At 41.6% G+C, this 16,387-nt stretch overlaps 1 protein-coding gene across 1 annotated transcript; it reads right to left on the minus strand.

The window, feature by feature from the left end:
- Positions 1 to 60: 60 nt before the first annotated feature.
- On the minus strand, positions 61 to 16,387 carry tmem39a (transmembrane protein 39A). Its single transcript, XM_006780402.3, has 9 exons — positions 16,104 to 16,387; positions 10,777 to 10,990; positions 8,688 to 8,910; positions 8,369 to 8,452; positions 8,086 to 8,240; positions 7,084 to 7,441; positions 6,794 to 6,981; positions 6,575 to 6,695; positions 61 to 3,086 (listed from the first exon to the last, which is right to left on the minus strand). The coding sequence occupies exons 2-9, from the start codon at positions 10,887 to 10,889 to the stop codon at positions 2,847 to 2,849; spliced, it is 1,482 nt and encodes a 493-aa protein (XP_006780465.2). The 5' UTR covers positions 10,890 to 10,990; positions 16,104 to 16,387; the 3' UTR covers positions 61 to 2,846.

Genomic DNA, 16,387 nt, shown 5'->3' on the forward strand with positions numbered 1-16,387 from the left:
AGACACATTAAAACAAACACAATGTTGGTTTGACAAGTTGTTTTTATTTCCAATTTAAAAAAAAAAAAAAAAAAAAAAAATCAGAAATGCTGTGGGGAACCTGAACACTGTAAAAAGCCGAAATATGAGGACCAGCTCCTTTGACTTCTCCAGCACTGACATACTCAACGGGTTCAACATTGACTCTGAATGTGGAAACGTGGATATGTCATGTTTTTTTAAAACTATTTGAAGTAAATGAGCAACAAGTTGACTAAAATCGAGAGGGTAGAGCAGTAATAAATTTAGAATCTATTCATATCTCAATTCTTCAGCTTTTATTCAAAGCAGACTCTCCACAGAAGCGGGAGTTACAGAGTTAAATTGTGTCATTTCAGAATTACCCTGGGCAAATTAAAAGATGAGAGCCATTCAAAACTCATTTTAGCAATGGCGCTCAACTGAAGGCAACAGCACGGAGAAAGAAAAAAACAAAATACCGATTCACATCAACAGCACAATTCAGCTGCAAGACTTTGCTACATTCAAGTGTAAAGTGACCACAAAGTATAAGCACCAAAGAAAGGGGAGACGTTTGCAGACAAACTAGAACATGTATGACATGTGAATTAGAGGATCTGTCAAACATGTGTGCTCCACATGTACACTGGTTCATCTCAAAGGTAGTTTCCTCAACTATTTAACACTCAACCTGAAAGCAGATGGTAGCAATGTGAAAAAAAAAATCCACTTTGTCAAACTAAAGTTTAATACTGCCTGAAGTTACGCACTGGCTGCAGACTGACGCTGGTGATGGAGAGGTGGAGGAACATAAAGGCAAAACTACTGACGGGTAAGGTGATGATCGCAAAGTGTAGCTACACAGAAAGGCAACAACAATGCAAGGCAACCTGTTCCGGTAACTGAGAATACATGAAGTGGCATTGAGGTGGCTGTCTTTCCACACCCTGTGATTACACATTCAGTCCCCACTGAAGTGTCACTATTAAACACCCTCTGCATTCAAACCTAAATGAGAGCATGGTGACAGTGACTTATTTGCAGTGGGTCAAGGGTGATAATGAAGGATGTTTCAGTCCACAACAGACACAGACCTGATGTGATACAGTCCTATATCCCATCATACTTGAAACATTCAAGTGACTGGATGAACATTAAGTAACATGGTGTATTGTAGCCAGATTTCAGTGTGTGAAAGTGTGCTCAGGCATCACCCTCTCACAGCAGCAGCCTTTCTCTCTTTAAGTACTGCACTTGGACTTTCATGAGTGCGCAGTGAGTTTAAGGATGCCAGACAAAAGATTTTCTGTCTGACGCTTGTGAGGTTGTTTCGAGACTGGTGCTGTTACTCCACCCTCCAGTTAGCCAGTGATACGAAGCAAGCAGATACTAACTGTGAAAACATGGTTAGAAGCTGAATGAGAAGAACACGGCATTGTCTGCGGAGGCCGCGGATTGGAGTACCAACTGTGTTTTTCTTCCAGACTGCTCTCGAGTCAGTTTGCATGAACAGTTTATTGGACTTTGAGTAAAAAATAACAGACTGAGACTTTGCTTAAAGGAATACTTACTCTCAGGAAATGTTCTCATCCTTTTACATTTCGATAATAAGATTCATATCACACTCTTGCGTCGATCGTAGCTTCAGCTGACTTTTTAACGTAGGTTTAAGTATTTATACAGTGGAACAGCCAATCCTGCACAAACCAAAAATCAGTAAAATTACCTACAACGACCCCTAAAGCTCATTAATATGAACATGTTTCACATGTACCGACTGGACAGATTTATTTTTACCCTTTGACTTTTGTTTCAATTAAATAAATAAATATAAAAAAAAAAAGTTTCACTCACAGGGAATCAGATTCTGCCATTATGTTAAAGCCATCTCAGAGATATAAACAAAAAGATGTCCTTTAGGGTCACTACAGAGGTTGCAGCAGTGGAAACAGTGATATATCTAACACGGACGCCTGTACAGGAGCCCTTGGTATTTAAATTTAAACACACTGGGAACCTTTAAGTGTTGCTTTTCTTTAGAGAGCTAACTTTGCAAAGGGACATTTAACCCAAATCATGAAAAATGGCCAATCCCCAAGTAAATAAAAACAAAAGGGGGGAGGACAAAACACAAGCAGTCTACTAATGTGCATCTTTGTGATGGCAGAGACTTGTAGCAGAACAGCAGGATTTGACTCCCAGGTATGAAAAGGTACGGTAATCATTTGTCAGACTAGCTATTTTTCTTGCATTTGCTAATGTTAACAGATTGAGTGTCTAACTTTGATCAAAAGACAATAAGCACATTTCCCAAAAATCTCAAATTATTCCTTTTAGAGACGAAGAGGTGCACCAATACTGAAATGAAGAAATCGTGCTGATGCCCCCAAAAACGACTGGTTCCAGATTTAAGACTGAAGCAGAATAAAGGACAATCAGGACCCAAGCATGAAACCTCCCTCTGCTCTGAATCGAACGCCTGTTTTAACCGACTGTCAAAGGCAAAGTCTGTGCCGTCATTGGCCGCCTGCACTTAAAATATCTTTGGTGAAAAGTCACTTCCTGGCATTCCCTGACTTCCCTGTCACCTAGCAACAACATAACACAACATGCTAATGACATGAGCGTGGTAATGCCCGGTGTAACTCGAAATAGTATACAAAATAAAAATATTCTTTTAAATAGGTCTATATATAAACACTGCATTAAAAATTGAACCGTATCAAAACACAATTATGAGTTCACAGTCTGTCCCTTAATCTCCAAGCGCCTTCCACTTCCATCAGGCCTCCATCCGTCTCGCCTCCGCGTCCAGAGTTTGTAGGAGAGGTCTCGCCGTGTAGTCTTTACTGCGACTTGAGCCCCAAACTGTTGGAGGACAGAGGGTAGGAATAGGCTTTGCCCAGCACGATGCGGTCTCGGAGTAGTTTGAAGAGGACATAGTAGTTGCAGAAGAGAATAAGGCCCAGAGACAATGTGTGGTTCCAGCGCTCAGAGCGCAGCAGAGAGTATAACTGGTACAAAACCACGCTGGACTCGATCCAGATCAGCAGGTTCAAGATCCGCAGCGGCTTGTGGAACAGGAACTGGAAGCCAAACAGACACAAAGAACGGGGGGGAAAATGACAGTGTGTCATAGATTTAAAAAAAATAAAATAAAAAATTCAATATGTGCAGTGGTTAGCGCTGCTGCCTCACAGCAAGAAAGTTCTGGAAACCTGCTGATGGGCTGGAGCCTTTCTGGTTGGAGTTCCCCTGTTAACACCGTGCCTGCACAGGTTTCCTCCCACACTCCAAAGACAGGAAGGTTAACTGTTAAATTTAAACTGGCTGCTCATGTGAATGTGAGAGAGTGTGGGTTTCTGTCAAAGTGTCCAGGATTGGCTATAGCTTTGTGGGGTGGGAAAGCAAAAAAAAGACTGAATAGAGTACACATGTATGGACACTTAGCAGGTTAGGGTGGCAGACAACTTGACCTGCTGTGGACTGTGGGAGACAGCCAGGGCACTCAGAGGGGGCGGCGGTAAATAAATACTCAGAAATGTTGGGCACAACCAGCCGCCGAGCAGCTTTCTAATCACTTCACCGCTGTGTGAATCCAGCTGTTTCAGGGAATCCCATTAAAGATCCCATCTTACTGCATGTTTTTCTTCTCCAATATCTGTTTAAAGACAATATCTGTGGTTGAGCAGCCACACAAATTTTGCCGCTGTGCTTGACCACAGGCTGATGATTTTTTGAAGCTCGGCTTCAGAGTCAGCGAAAAGTAAAGATGCTAGCTCAACTCTATCACTGAGTGAGAAGTGCCAGACATCAGCGCTTCTGTCTGAACACGGTGCATTAGCCTCTGAGGAAACTCGTACTTTACTCACTTTATTCACTTGTTGCAGTAGTTTGTGTTTAGAAATGGGCCACGTGGAGCTCTGTTCTAAACATCTGGGGTGCAGACTCAGTGAAGAGCTACATGATGGACGCAGCAGTGATGCCAAATCTTGGTTTTGCTGACAGGTAAGAGCCCAAACCATCATTAGTGTTACTGTGGACCCTTCTGTCCGAACCATTCAAACAGCTTGATTTTCAAACCCCAGCCCAAACATTCATACCAGGGCTCGGTAACCTGCGACTCTTTAGTCCTTATATAGTGCGGCTCCGCGTGGTTTGGGAAAATAAATTAGAAGTATTTAGCTGAAGTGTATTTTATTTATGTTAGTTCTTTTTTAACTTGTAGTTCTAAATTGGAAGATTATTGTGATATTGAAACAAAAAAATAAAATTATATTCTATTATTTTTTCATCGCTCAAAATAAGCGTCACACTCGCGGAAGCCGGTGTACCCGCCAAAATGGCATGCATTTATCGAGACTTTCAACCCCAGGTAGGCCAATTATGGATCTTCGGATCCACATTATGTCAGCAGCTATTCTCCACCGTGAACAATGTTAAAAACAAACACCGCTCACGTCCCACAGATGACAGCTTACAGTCCTGCGTAAAGATGAAAGCCCCGATTTGCAGACGCTGTGCGCAGAGGTTCAGGACCAGAAGCCACGGCAGACCCGACGATGTTTGCATGAACACGCTTTTCAGCATCTCTTTATTGACCACTTTTCACACACAGTTGCTGACGCTTACAGCCGGCTGTAGCTTTTCAGCTCACAGCCCGACACACACCAACAAAACAGCATAGATAGCACAGATGTAAAGGCGGCGAGGCGTGGTTGCCGCTCAGGTGCGTCCGCCTCCCCTGCAGCGATGCTGCAGACCACGCCACACACATTAACCAGGTAAAATACATATTTAATCAGAATTTTGCAAATATCTATTTTTCATTTTTTAGCAGCATAGTGCTTCTTTTCCCAATTATTTTTTAAAAGTCAGGTCAAGCCTCGAAAAGCCCAAAGATGATATGTCTGTTGTGAGCCACCACCCTTATATATAAGGGTGGTGGCTCACAACAGTTTTTCTTTGCTACATGGATCATTTTAGTTCAGTTTTCCTTTGTTATATTTCTGTAAAAGTTCAAAATGTGTTAATTACATAAATAAGATGTAATTTTCTCTGTAGCACTTCATGGATTTCATAAGCAACACGCTTTAGTTGTTCACACAAAGCATAAAGGTAAAAAACAATATATGCAGTGTTATCTTCATTATAGATGTCAAAAAGTATTTGCGGCTCCCAGTGTTTTCTTTTGCGTGGAAACTGGGTCCAAATGGCTCTTTGGGTGTTAAAGGTTGCTGACCCCTGATTCACACCATGATCCCAACACACTATATGGGCCTCTTATATACCATCTTATAATTTTCTCCAAAGCAGTGAGTTGTATTTTCTGAAACAGTGGGACGACTTTAAAGAGGAGAGATTGCTGCTTTCCGGTTTTCCCATCCTGTTTTGTCCTTGAATCCAGTATTTTGTGTTAATGATCTTTTTTTTTCAACTAAGTGCAAAAGTCTGTTAAAACCCCCAAAAATAAAAATACATGTAATACCGTCTCTATTGTTTGTTTGTTTTGTGCAACTTAAAATGTGGCACAAGTAATTTCTACCTGATGGATTGACTAAAAGAGTTTGTCATTATAATTTATTCAGGTCTACTGTATTAAACAAACAGTTTCTAGAATATCGCTCTTAAATTCAGGACAATTGTGCGAACATGGCATCTCCTCAGGAGAAAATGTTGGTTTCAACAGCAAAACCAAACACAAATCTAATTTCGTCCACTCGGCAGAAACAAATTAGGAAAATCTCATTTTAATTGGTAAAGCTCTAATGTCCCGTTTCAATAAAGGCAGCATGAGGTTGTGTTTAGTTTATGAGTACTGTGACCCGTCCTTTCTCTTATTTCCCAATCAGCTGATCAGAATTAAGGTCAGTTCACGCTCACACAAATACACAGAAAATAGCTCCAATACGGTAATTTACCTTAGCAACATGTAAATAAAGTGCTTGAATTCACTGGAGCTGAAAACGTTATACACACTAGTTATGCTTCTCCTAAAAGACATTGACTGAGTTAACACTAGACTAACCTGCTGAATGTTGATCATAATCACAGATCAAACAGAAGTCTGCAAAAAATAATCACCAAGCAAACAATAACTGAAAAATTAGAGTTGAACCAATTTCAGATCTTCTCTTTGATCTATAACATGAAGTTTTGTACAAGAAATCAACACAAGTCAAAGTTTTTGTGAGGAAAGCGCCACCTCTTGGTGACACTCTGCAACTGAATTTTCATAATCAAACGCCTCAGTAGGAGGGAGGAGGTTTCCCAGGAATCATGAATAGGCTTGGGTGTGTCTGTACCTAAACCTGCCTTCAGTGGCAATAAGCTAGTACTCTTGTAATGCTTGCAAGTAATCAAATACTACTGCAAGAGGGACACTGCACAGAGCAGTGACTACATAATAAGGAACCACCAGAGCTGTTGTTTTTTGTTTGTTTTTTCCTCATTTCTGAACACATTTGAAAAACATTTTATTAGAGACCAGAAGGGAATAAGGACCAAAACTACAGATAATCTGAAAAATGGTGAACATCAGTGTAGTTAATATAGGAAATTCACAGGTACTCACATAAAATCTTGCATGAGAAACATCAGAGGGGAGAGCCACATTATAGGGACCAACCGCCTTATACAGACTTCGACTATGTCGTACTAACACCCCCTGAGGCCAAATGGTGCTTTCTGACCACCTGCAAAACATTAACACCACAGTTATACATAACCTATTAAATAGACATTTCTAAACTTCTCTAAGTACACCAGAGTGTGCGCACACTGGGCCACTCACATGTGTTGAGGTGCGTTACTGTATGAGCCGTGCTCCAGCTTCTGCCAGCGGCCGAGGTGAGCCGCCGAGCGATGAAGCAGGTCGCAGTAACTGGGGGGCAGCAGCTGGCTCATCAGCATCACGAATGCATTGATCCACACCATGATGAGATGCTCACATGACCAGCGCATGTCATAGTACTGGGTGCTCTGTAGGAGTAAGAAGAACGAGTTAGAAACCAGAAGCAACCCTACGCAACACGAAAGGTCGGGAATTTATGACAGAGAAAGAGACGCAAGTGAAACACCCACCTCAACAAAGCAGAGGGGCAGAAAGGCTACGTAGTAAGCGCTGAAGAGCGAGTTGAAAAGCACTTCCTTGATTCGCCGGTTGAAGTCGCTCTTCAGCTCCTCCACCTCTGCTCGAATCAGCTCTGGTGTGTGAGAGTGTGTGGGTGGCGGGCAGGTGTGTGTGGGCATGTGTGGGGGGCTGGAAAACTGCTCTCTGAGGTTCTCTCGTAACAGGAAGAGGAAGTCGCGTGGTCGGAAGAAGGGGGTTTCTGTTAAGTCGGTCTGCTGGTGGTCAGCTGTGTAATCGCAGTCGGCTGGTACCGCCTGGCTTTTCCCTCCCTCTTGATGGAAACAGCAGAGTGGGACATAAACACCGAATCTGGGGATAAAAAATAAATAAACGACACAAAAGCATTTTTTACCTTCAGATGAGGATGGAATGAAAATTGAGATGGTAAATACAATGTCTACATGAACTTAAAGTTATCTGCACCATTTCTGGTTAATGGCTAGAAAATGTGTAGTAGCTAAATTATTCCTTTTTCAATATTTAGGATTTTTTCCCACTGCTGCAGCCATAAACCGTGTATGTGAGCAAGGTTTTTACTTTTACACAGTCCCATCAGAAAAATGTCTTTTAGAATTTGATGCCACAGCAAGCAGGAAAAAAAGACAATTTAAGTCCTGCTGACAGATGTTCATTTGACAGTTGTGGCAACCATTTGTGGGAAGCACTTCAGATAAAGCGCTTATCAGATCACCACACAACCTGTGCACATTTTTACAATACTTCATTCAGGAGCTGCACAGCCCAGTTTCTGTTATTTCTTATAAAGCAACTGACTCTTATTCCAAATATAAAAATTATCCCCATTTTTTACAATTTGCATGCATTCCGCCTCTGATAGCAGACTTTGACTGCTTCACTCCAGATAATTCAAAACACTTAGAAATACTTTGCTTTGAGACAAATTATTCAGTGGTAGACTGGCCTTTAGAGAGTGAAGTGGACCAAACACTCACGGATATCCCAGGAAGAGGAGGTTAAGAACAGAGTTTTCCTTGTAGAGGTTGACCAGCGTCCAGCACAGCACCCAGCCGCACAGGGTCAGCAGGCTGAGTCGAGCTGCGATTAGAAGCACGTAGCGCAGCAGAGACCCCCCGCTGCACTGAGACACCTGGGCGAGACAGAAGCAGAACAACACGCCGTTATGAGAGAGAGCACGGCAGCAACACTGACATCATGAGGGATCAGGTCCCTACAGTGTGCTTGCTGACTGCTTACAGAGATAGAATCTGTGTTTACCTCAGAAACAATTGTCCAAACGAGCCTCCTGGCCAGCATTACTGTGATGAAGATAGCCAGGTGGTAGTCCATTAAATGAAAGTTCTGTTGTGAGAAGATAAAAAGATAGGGTTTTTTTTCTCCACAGAGAAATTGTTGCTTATTAGATTAAACCTCTTAATAAGAAAGTGGTATGTTATGAGTTGGGGAAAGACAGCAACATATTGCTGCAGTTTTACTTACAGTTTTAAAACTGTGATAACAGAAAACTGAAATGATAACCTATTTTTTAGGACTACTGAGGGAACTGGTGGGAAAAGAGTGTGTTAAGTGTTCTTACGAGCGAGGTAGAGGCAGCAGGGTGGCTGTATGGGTACCACCACACTGTCCTGTAGATGTTTATGTACTGGACAAACAAGGCCACCAGCAAATAGAGAAAAAGCAGGAACTCAAACAGCAGACTGCTGTCCAATGGCAGCTCGGGGATCCTCGAGTGACGCACCGGCTCCGGAGTAATGAGGGCTGAGATGGGTGGAGCAGATAGACCCAGCGTGTTACTGCTCCTGGAGGGAAAAAGAGAAAAAAGAAAGCACGCAACACATGGAGGGAGGGAGGGAGAGAGAGAGAGAGAGAGAGAGAGAGAGAGAGAGAGAGAGAGAGAGAGAGAGAGAGAGAGAGAGAGAGAGAGAGAGAGAGAGAGAGAGAGAGAGAGAGAGAGAGAGAGAGAGAGAGAGAGAAATATAAATACTCAAACACATCTGGGTGTGTGATTAAAAATGTGACACCTACTGCAAGGTGTGTATGCAAACAAAGTGGGATGTGGAGACTAGTCTACAACACCCTGGCAACAAGTGGTTGCTTTTTTTGGCTGCAGCCAGGTCATTCCTTGTAACCTCCCTGTGATCACCAACTAGTTGGGGGTAGGGATGGGTATCGAAAACCGATTCTTGTTGAGAACCGGTTCCCACTGTTTCAATTCCTTGGAATTGTTTGCAAATGATTCCCTTATCAATTCCAGTTGCCCCGAATGACGTCACCACATTGCGGAGTGTCATTTACCTGGCAGGAAACATGGCGCCTAAGCGGCTCAAACACTCAAAAGTTTGATTATACTTTACAAGAACAGATGACAACAGGGCAACTTGCAATACTTGAAAAGTAGATATTTTATTTAAGGGAGGAAACACTACGAATATGCAAAAGCATTTGCTCACAAAACACGTGATAACCTTAAATGAATGTCGTGTTTTTAATTCCGCTCCGGACTCGTGAATCTCAACCAAGCAGCAGCGGTAACGTTTGCATGTCCTCTCTCGTTAATGTGGCAGGTAAATAATCAACTAACAGTGCATATTATGTTAGCGCGATCTGCCTTATTACAAAACCTGCCATTACTGTGCATTTAGGTGACCATGATGAGAGAGACAGACAGAGTCTGGCTCAGATGCTGGCAGTTCTCGCTGCAGTCTACCGGTAGCGTCTCCTTTCAGGCCAGGATAGACGAATGTCACCGAGCTGTGACTAAGTTTGTGGTCAAAGGCTTGAACCTATTTGCCACAGCAGATGCCCCGATTTTCGGTAACTGAATGTGTTTAATTGTAGGCAGGGACATTACTGGATATTCTTGTGTAATTGCTACTGAATAATTTATGTTATACTTTGTTATTGCTACAGAAGAATATTTATTTTATTATTTTACATTTACAATTTTTTTCCCCGGGGACCCTGTGACACCCCATTGAAGAGCCGTAGGCTGTGGATCTCTTAAGATCTCACTGTTGGGTTTGTAAGGCCATGTTACTCCTAAATTTCTATCTTGTTCAAAGAGAAGATATAAAACAAGGTTCTAAGCTAATCGACCTTAGTGTTCTCCTTTTTTTAAAAAAGAATCGATAAAGAATCGAATCGTTAAACAGAATCGAAAATGGAATCGGAATCGTGAAAATCTTATCAATACCCATCCCTAGTCGGGGGGGCAACAATCCAAGATCATTTAAGTTGATCATTGGTTTGTCTACATTACAACAAATGTTTTGCTCAAAGCACAATAATAGCAAACGTACAAAAATAACAGTTGCAGTGAATTTCTGAATCTAAATTTGACCTTCAAAATTATTCTTTAGTGGCCTTGTAAAGAAGCATGTTCATGTGCATCACAGCTTAAAAGACAGTGTGATGATCCATAATAAATGTCTCATTTAGATGAAAATGATTCAGAAATCTTGATGACACATGAATTATGTATCATCAAGATTTCTGACTTTCACCTCACACAGAAAGTTGACATAATACAAGAAAAAAGAAGTTCTATATTGTGAATTGGCTCAGAATTTCTCAATCAGTCCATTCCTGCTTTAAAATACATTAATGAATCAAAACCTCTTTATTACTGCATCTTGACAGCACTGAGAGGCTCTCTGTGTGCATACCTGTTCCTGAGGCCTGTACCATTCCCGACGTTTCCTCCGACCAGAGTCTGCAGGGACGGCAGAGCGGAGCGACTTAGCTGCTGTCTGCTGGGACCCCTGCGACCTCCTGGCATGGTCGCCTATTACTGTGGCAACCAAGGGCAGAGCCCACCAACCAAAAGCCACTGGGACTTCCCCCTTCCTCCTCAGTGAGCCACCATGTACTGCCAGGCCACTGTGAACCGAACCAAAAGAGAAGACAACGTTTCATAAGACAAGACAGATTATGAAAAACCCACAGCACACCATTCAAACTGAACTGACAAAAACCCAAAGCCCTCTACTCGGCGAGAACGGAGCTTTGTCATTTTTTTTGTTAAATCATTTTAATTGTATGTAACTGTTTTCAGAATGAAAGGCAACATCAACAAGAGTTTACAAGCTTGTCAAAGCTGCTGTGTTTGATACAACTAGCACATTACTATGTAATGTCAATCATATTTGAACTATACTTGAAATAATCTGTTAAAGCCTAAGAGGGATAATAAACAAGGTTGTCTTCATTCACATATAAAACACTTACAGGTCCTCTGAACCATCTTATCTACAATAAGCGGAATTTCTTTGGAATGTTGTGAGGATAGTTTCTAGCTGCTCTTTTAACTCACAACCTTATTTCAATGACAGAAATGGAACAGACAAATTATCTGACACACTTTCGATTACAACACAGTGAAGGTTCCACCACAAACTACAGCCACTCAAATGAGCTCACAATTTTTTTATTGAATGATAAAAAAACAGTAAAACAGAGGTTAAGACTTATAGTAGGGCTGCTGAATTGCTTTAACCTTGGTTTGCCTAATATACTAATACACACACATACAGAGTCATCTGCACAGAAAACAGCACACATGCTCTGCAGTCTGCAACTCTTGTCGGCACTACCTAGTAGTGAAAATGTAAATGTCTTACTCAGCTGGATAAGCCTTCAAAGGGAGTTTAACTAGTGCAAAGTCTGTGTGAGGTCCCACTGATCATCCATGTGAGGACAGAGCAGGTAAAAGTCCTGTGAATCCACAGCAAGTGTCCTCCTGCACGTTCTACTTACATGCTTTGTGTAGGATGTGGGAAAAAAAACTTTAGAAGACTTCTCGATTCGAGTTTTGAGATGCTGCCCATTTCATCTCCAGTCTATGTAAAAGCGGCTATAGAAATAGACACAGAGACCCCCTTTATCTTTTCAGAGGCTACACTCTCCTGTCAAACTCCCTGTTAAGCAAGGCAAAAAGACCCGTCACTGCTCTCCGACTGCACAGACAAGAAAACCTGAACGTAAGCAGTTGGGCATGCTTACGCTGATTTTGGGAAACAAAGGCCCACAGGCGTTTACAGAGGGATTTTTAAGTGTCTTCATGCCAAAGAATTCAAATGCTAACACACCTCTGAGGGTGTGTGCAAACGTGTTTAGTGAGACTGATATACACAGAAAATGACAACCTGCCAGACAAAACCTGCTCTCTGCTCCTTTAGAGAACACAAACAAATGTCCCCGTGCTTACTCATATCTGGCCTAATTTACAGACTGTTACTCATTACACCTGAGCTTTTTCTATCAAGGTGCCCAATGAGCTGTGGTAATAGGTCAGCTAGCTGATCCTCTGCAGCACACATTTATAAAATAGAAGTCCACAGATACACAGCTTATTTTAAATTTAAAGTTTAAACGGTTCCATATTTAAAGGATTAAAATCTGAAGTGGGAGCACGCAAGAGTCACTTTTTGTTTTGTTTGTCTGATTTTTTTTTTTTCACGTGCGTGTGCACGAGTGTGTGTATTTTAAAAACAATTTCGCAATTGTTTTCCACAAATCTCCAAGATCTCTGAAGTCATGTCAACCAAAGAGTAGTAACCTTACTAGTTTATGGCACAATTAAAACAGTAAACAGGTCACATACAAAAAGTTGTAACTGGTTCATTTTTATAAATATTAAATAAATATTTGAATACTCTTCTGTTTAACTAGCAATTAGGTGACTGGATGATTAACAAGTATAAGTGAGGGGTTTTTTTGTTGTTGTTTTTTAAATCAGTGCATTGCTGAGCTTACTGGTCAGGTAAACACAATAACTTTGATTTCTCAAATGTGCTTTATTTTCATTGTAAATTAATTATTCTAACCTTTCTGTGCTTGCTCAAAAAATACTGATGCAATGAGACAATTTTTAAAAATCTGATCATTTTATTTCATGGTTTTAACACTGATTGTGTTAATCGGACATTGCGTCTTTATCTGAGCTGGAGGTCGAGCTAAACGATTCTAATAGCAACTCTTGGGCTGTTCGATATAACGATACATATCGGATGACGATATAAAAACATCTATCGTTTCATTTTACGCTGTCGTTTGTTTCGTGGTGTCGCAAAATAAACTGTTTACGGCAATATTTTTTCATCGTTCTGATGGTCACTGTAGTGGCTATATTAATTTCTCTCTTTCTCTTATATGTAATATAACCACACTACTGACGGACAAGCGCCTGTTTTTATGCGTTGTCGTTAGCAACAGCTACAGTAACACCTTCGCGTGTCCGCTTGTTTATGTTCCACATAAACCTTTCACAATAAAGCTCGAGATCCTGTTGAGACTTTTTTAAAATAAACTGAATCACGTGAAAGAGCAGATTATTTACGGATGAGAAGTAAAAAAGAGCCGCCAGGTGCTAAAAAATAAACCTTAGACTCAAACGTTAGAACAGGCAACCCGCAGCACGCCGTGTAATAAATACAAAGAAAACGGCGGCATTACAACTTGTGTCTAAAAATGTATCGTTTCATGCATCGGTTAAAACACTCGACTCCGGGTAAAGGACGCGCAGCTGGAAACACTTCACGCAAGTCGAGCTGCCCGAGATTCACAAAATTTACAGAAAATGTTAGATTTTTGTGATTTATATCGTTATCGGGACGATAGAATTCTTATATCGGGATATGAGATTTTGGTCATATCGCACAGCTCTACATGTACACGTTTTTGGACAGCAGCCAGTTGAATAAAGTAAATTTAGTTCAGTCGGACGTCTGAAAATATCAAACTATGGGAGTTTAGAGTTGAAACGATGACAGGTTTTTACAGACCGGATGCAAAAAAATCTGTGCAAAAGTGTCCTGTGTTACAAATACTTTTCAGACTCACCTATTCTTAATGGAGACGTTCACACTAACCAACAGTAGCAATTTATATGTAGTAAAGTGCAATAAGTGCAATAAAATCATGTATATTATATAAAAGAAAAGGGGGAATTCAATGTAAGACACTTTTAACAGCTCAATAATTGAAATAATTTGTAGTCAGTTCCAGATTTTTAAGAATTTGCTGCTGTTTTATCTCGTGATTACTAGTCACTTTATTAGGTACACCTTACTAGCACTGGGTTGGACACTCCTTTGTCTTCACAACTGACATAATTCTTCGTGGCACAGATTGAACAAGGTGCTGGAGACCCTATTCAGATTTGACATGACAGCATCACATAGCTGCTGCAGATTTGTCTGCTGAACATCCATAATGCAAATCTTCCTTTCTGCTACGTTCCAACAATGCTTGACTGGACTGAGATTTGGAGACTGTGGAGATCATTTGTGCACAGTGAACTCAATGTGATCAGAAGATGGCCAAACTGTGATCATAAAGGCATACACAAGTTCAGCAACAATACTCAGTTGGTTCTAAAAGGCCCGAAGTACAGCAAGCAAATACCCTACACACCATTACACATCAGTTTCCTGTTTTTAGCTGACAGAACAGCACCTAGTGTGGTATTCTGCCACCATAGCCCATCTGCTTCAAGGTTGGAGGTGTTCAGAGATGCTCTTCTGCACATCTTGGTTGGAGCAAGCTGTTGTTTTAAGTTACTGTTGCCTTCCTATCAGCTCAAAGCAGTTTGGCTATTCTCCACTCTTGGCATCTTTCACAAGAAAACTGCCACTCACTAGAAAGTTTCTATTCTTCTGACCATTTTCTGTAAACCATAGAGAAGGTTATGAGGGAAAATCCCAGTAGATTAGCAGTTTCTCCATTGCTGTCTGGCACAACCATGCTACTTTCATCATCACCTTTGTTCCTCATTCTGATGGTTTGAACTTCAGCAGGTCGTCTCGATCATATCTACACAACTAAATGCACAGAGTTACCACCCTGTGACTGACTGCTTAGATTTTTTGATTAAATATCTGAGTGATTAGATATTTCTGTCGACAAGGAGTTGAACATGTGTTCCTAATGAAGCGGCCAGTGAGAGCATACATATGATTCTGAGGGTTTCAGCGTTTTGTTTTTCCTTCTTCTGTCAAAGGTATGGTGGCATTTATGAGTAGAAAACAGGCTGGGTATATGTGTGAGCCTGTTCACTCACCATTATAGATATACTGTAAAATATGAAACGCATACTAAAAACTAAAATAATGATACCCTACAATAAAAAGAGACACTTGAGACTTTTTCCCCATTATTCTCTTGTTTGCTTGTTGCAGGGCTGCAAACAACAGAACATACAAACCCCCAGGAAGTGTAGCTACAACTCACATCCTTGTCACTCTCATTATATAGATTCTTATGATTACCCAGTGACTTAAAACACACACACACCAAGAACGTAGACCCGCTTTTTCTCATCAACCAGTGACAGACTTCTAAACGAAACATAAACCAGAGCCAGATAAGCAGCAGCCTCTATGTATACCAACATTTCCTTTATGCTGATGGAGCTTGTGAAACATGATGGAAAAGATAAAACAGCTTGCTCACAGGCCACTGTGCGGCATCAATATCGAGCACTGGAGCTGGCTGTACAAACAGGAAACCGACGTTAACTCACGCACACGCGACTCAAACAGAGCGCAGGGACGCAAGATGACAACTCGGAAAAAAAGAAGCCAAAAGTGAAAACGGGAACTGAGGCGTACAGAAATGAACTACAATGAAGGGATTGCAGGATGGTGTTTAGCAATTTTGTGGAAGTGCAACGTGTTTCTTACTTTAAGCGCGACTCCTTATAATTGTGAAATGCTTTTGTTGCACTCTGCAGAACATTTTGAGAGACGGTGTTTTGGGGTTTTATTTTTTTGTTCTTCTTGGGGGTGGTTAAGGGGTGTTAGACTTGCTAAGACGTGCACTGAAAGCTGCTCGTCTGGATCATGACATCAGGCGGCGTTGTCATTTTTTTAAGACTGCGGAAACTTGGGAGCGCACTTTAAAAAGAGCGCTAAAAACGGACACACACAATAGCTTTTAGCTCGGTGGCAAACGTGGACAGTTTGAAAGCTGTGTAAAAGCCGTCGTTACTCACAAAACATCGACAACATGCGGGCGGCTGAGCTGGACGAGGATGCATCAGTCAGTTGTGCGGCGAGTCCGGGCAGTACCGAGCATTTCTCCGCCTTTCAGCTTCAATTCCCTGGACTGAGCTGCTGTGGCGACGGGCTACAGCGGCGAGGGCGACACTGGGGGGGTCGCCTTTTCTCGGGGGGAGAGCACTAAACGCCTCAAAAAGTTAGCCCTGGGCTGGAAGAGCAACAGTGTAAATGCGTTGCACAGAGACCGACGTGGCAAACCCGCACCGCCTCTGCGCGT

Source organism: Neolamprologus brichardi, chromosome 1 (genome assembly GCF_056152115.1).
Source record: "Neolamprologus brichardi isolate AB-2024 chromosome 1, ASM5615211v1, whole genome shotgun sequence".
NCBI classification, from domain to species: Eukaryota; Metazoa; Chordata; class Actinopteri; order Cichliformes; family Cichlidae; genus Neolamprologus; species Neolamprologus brichardi.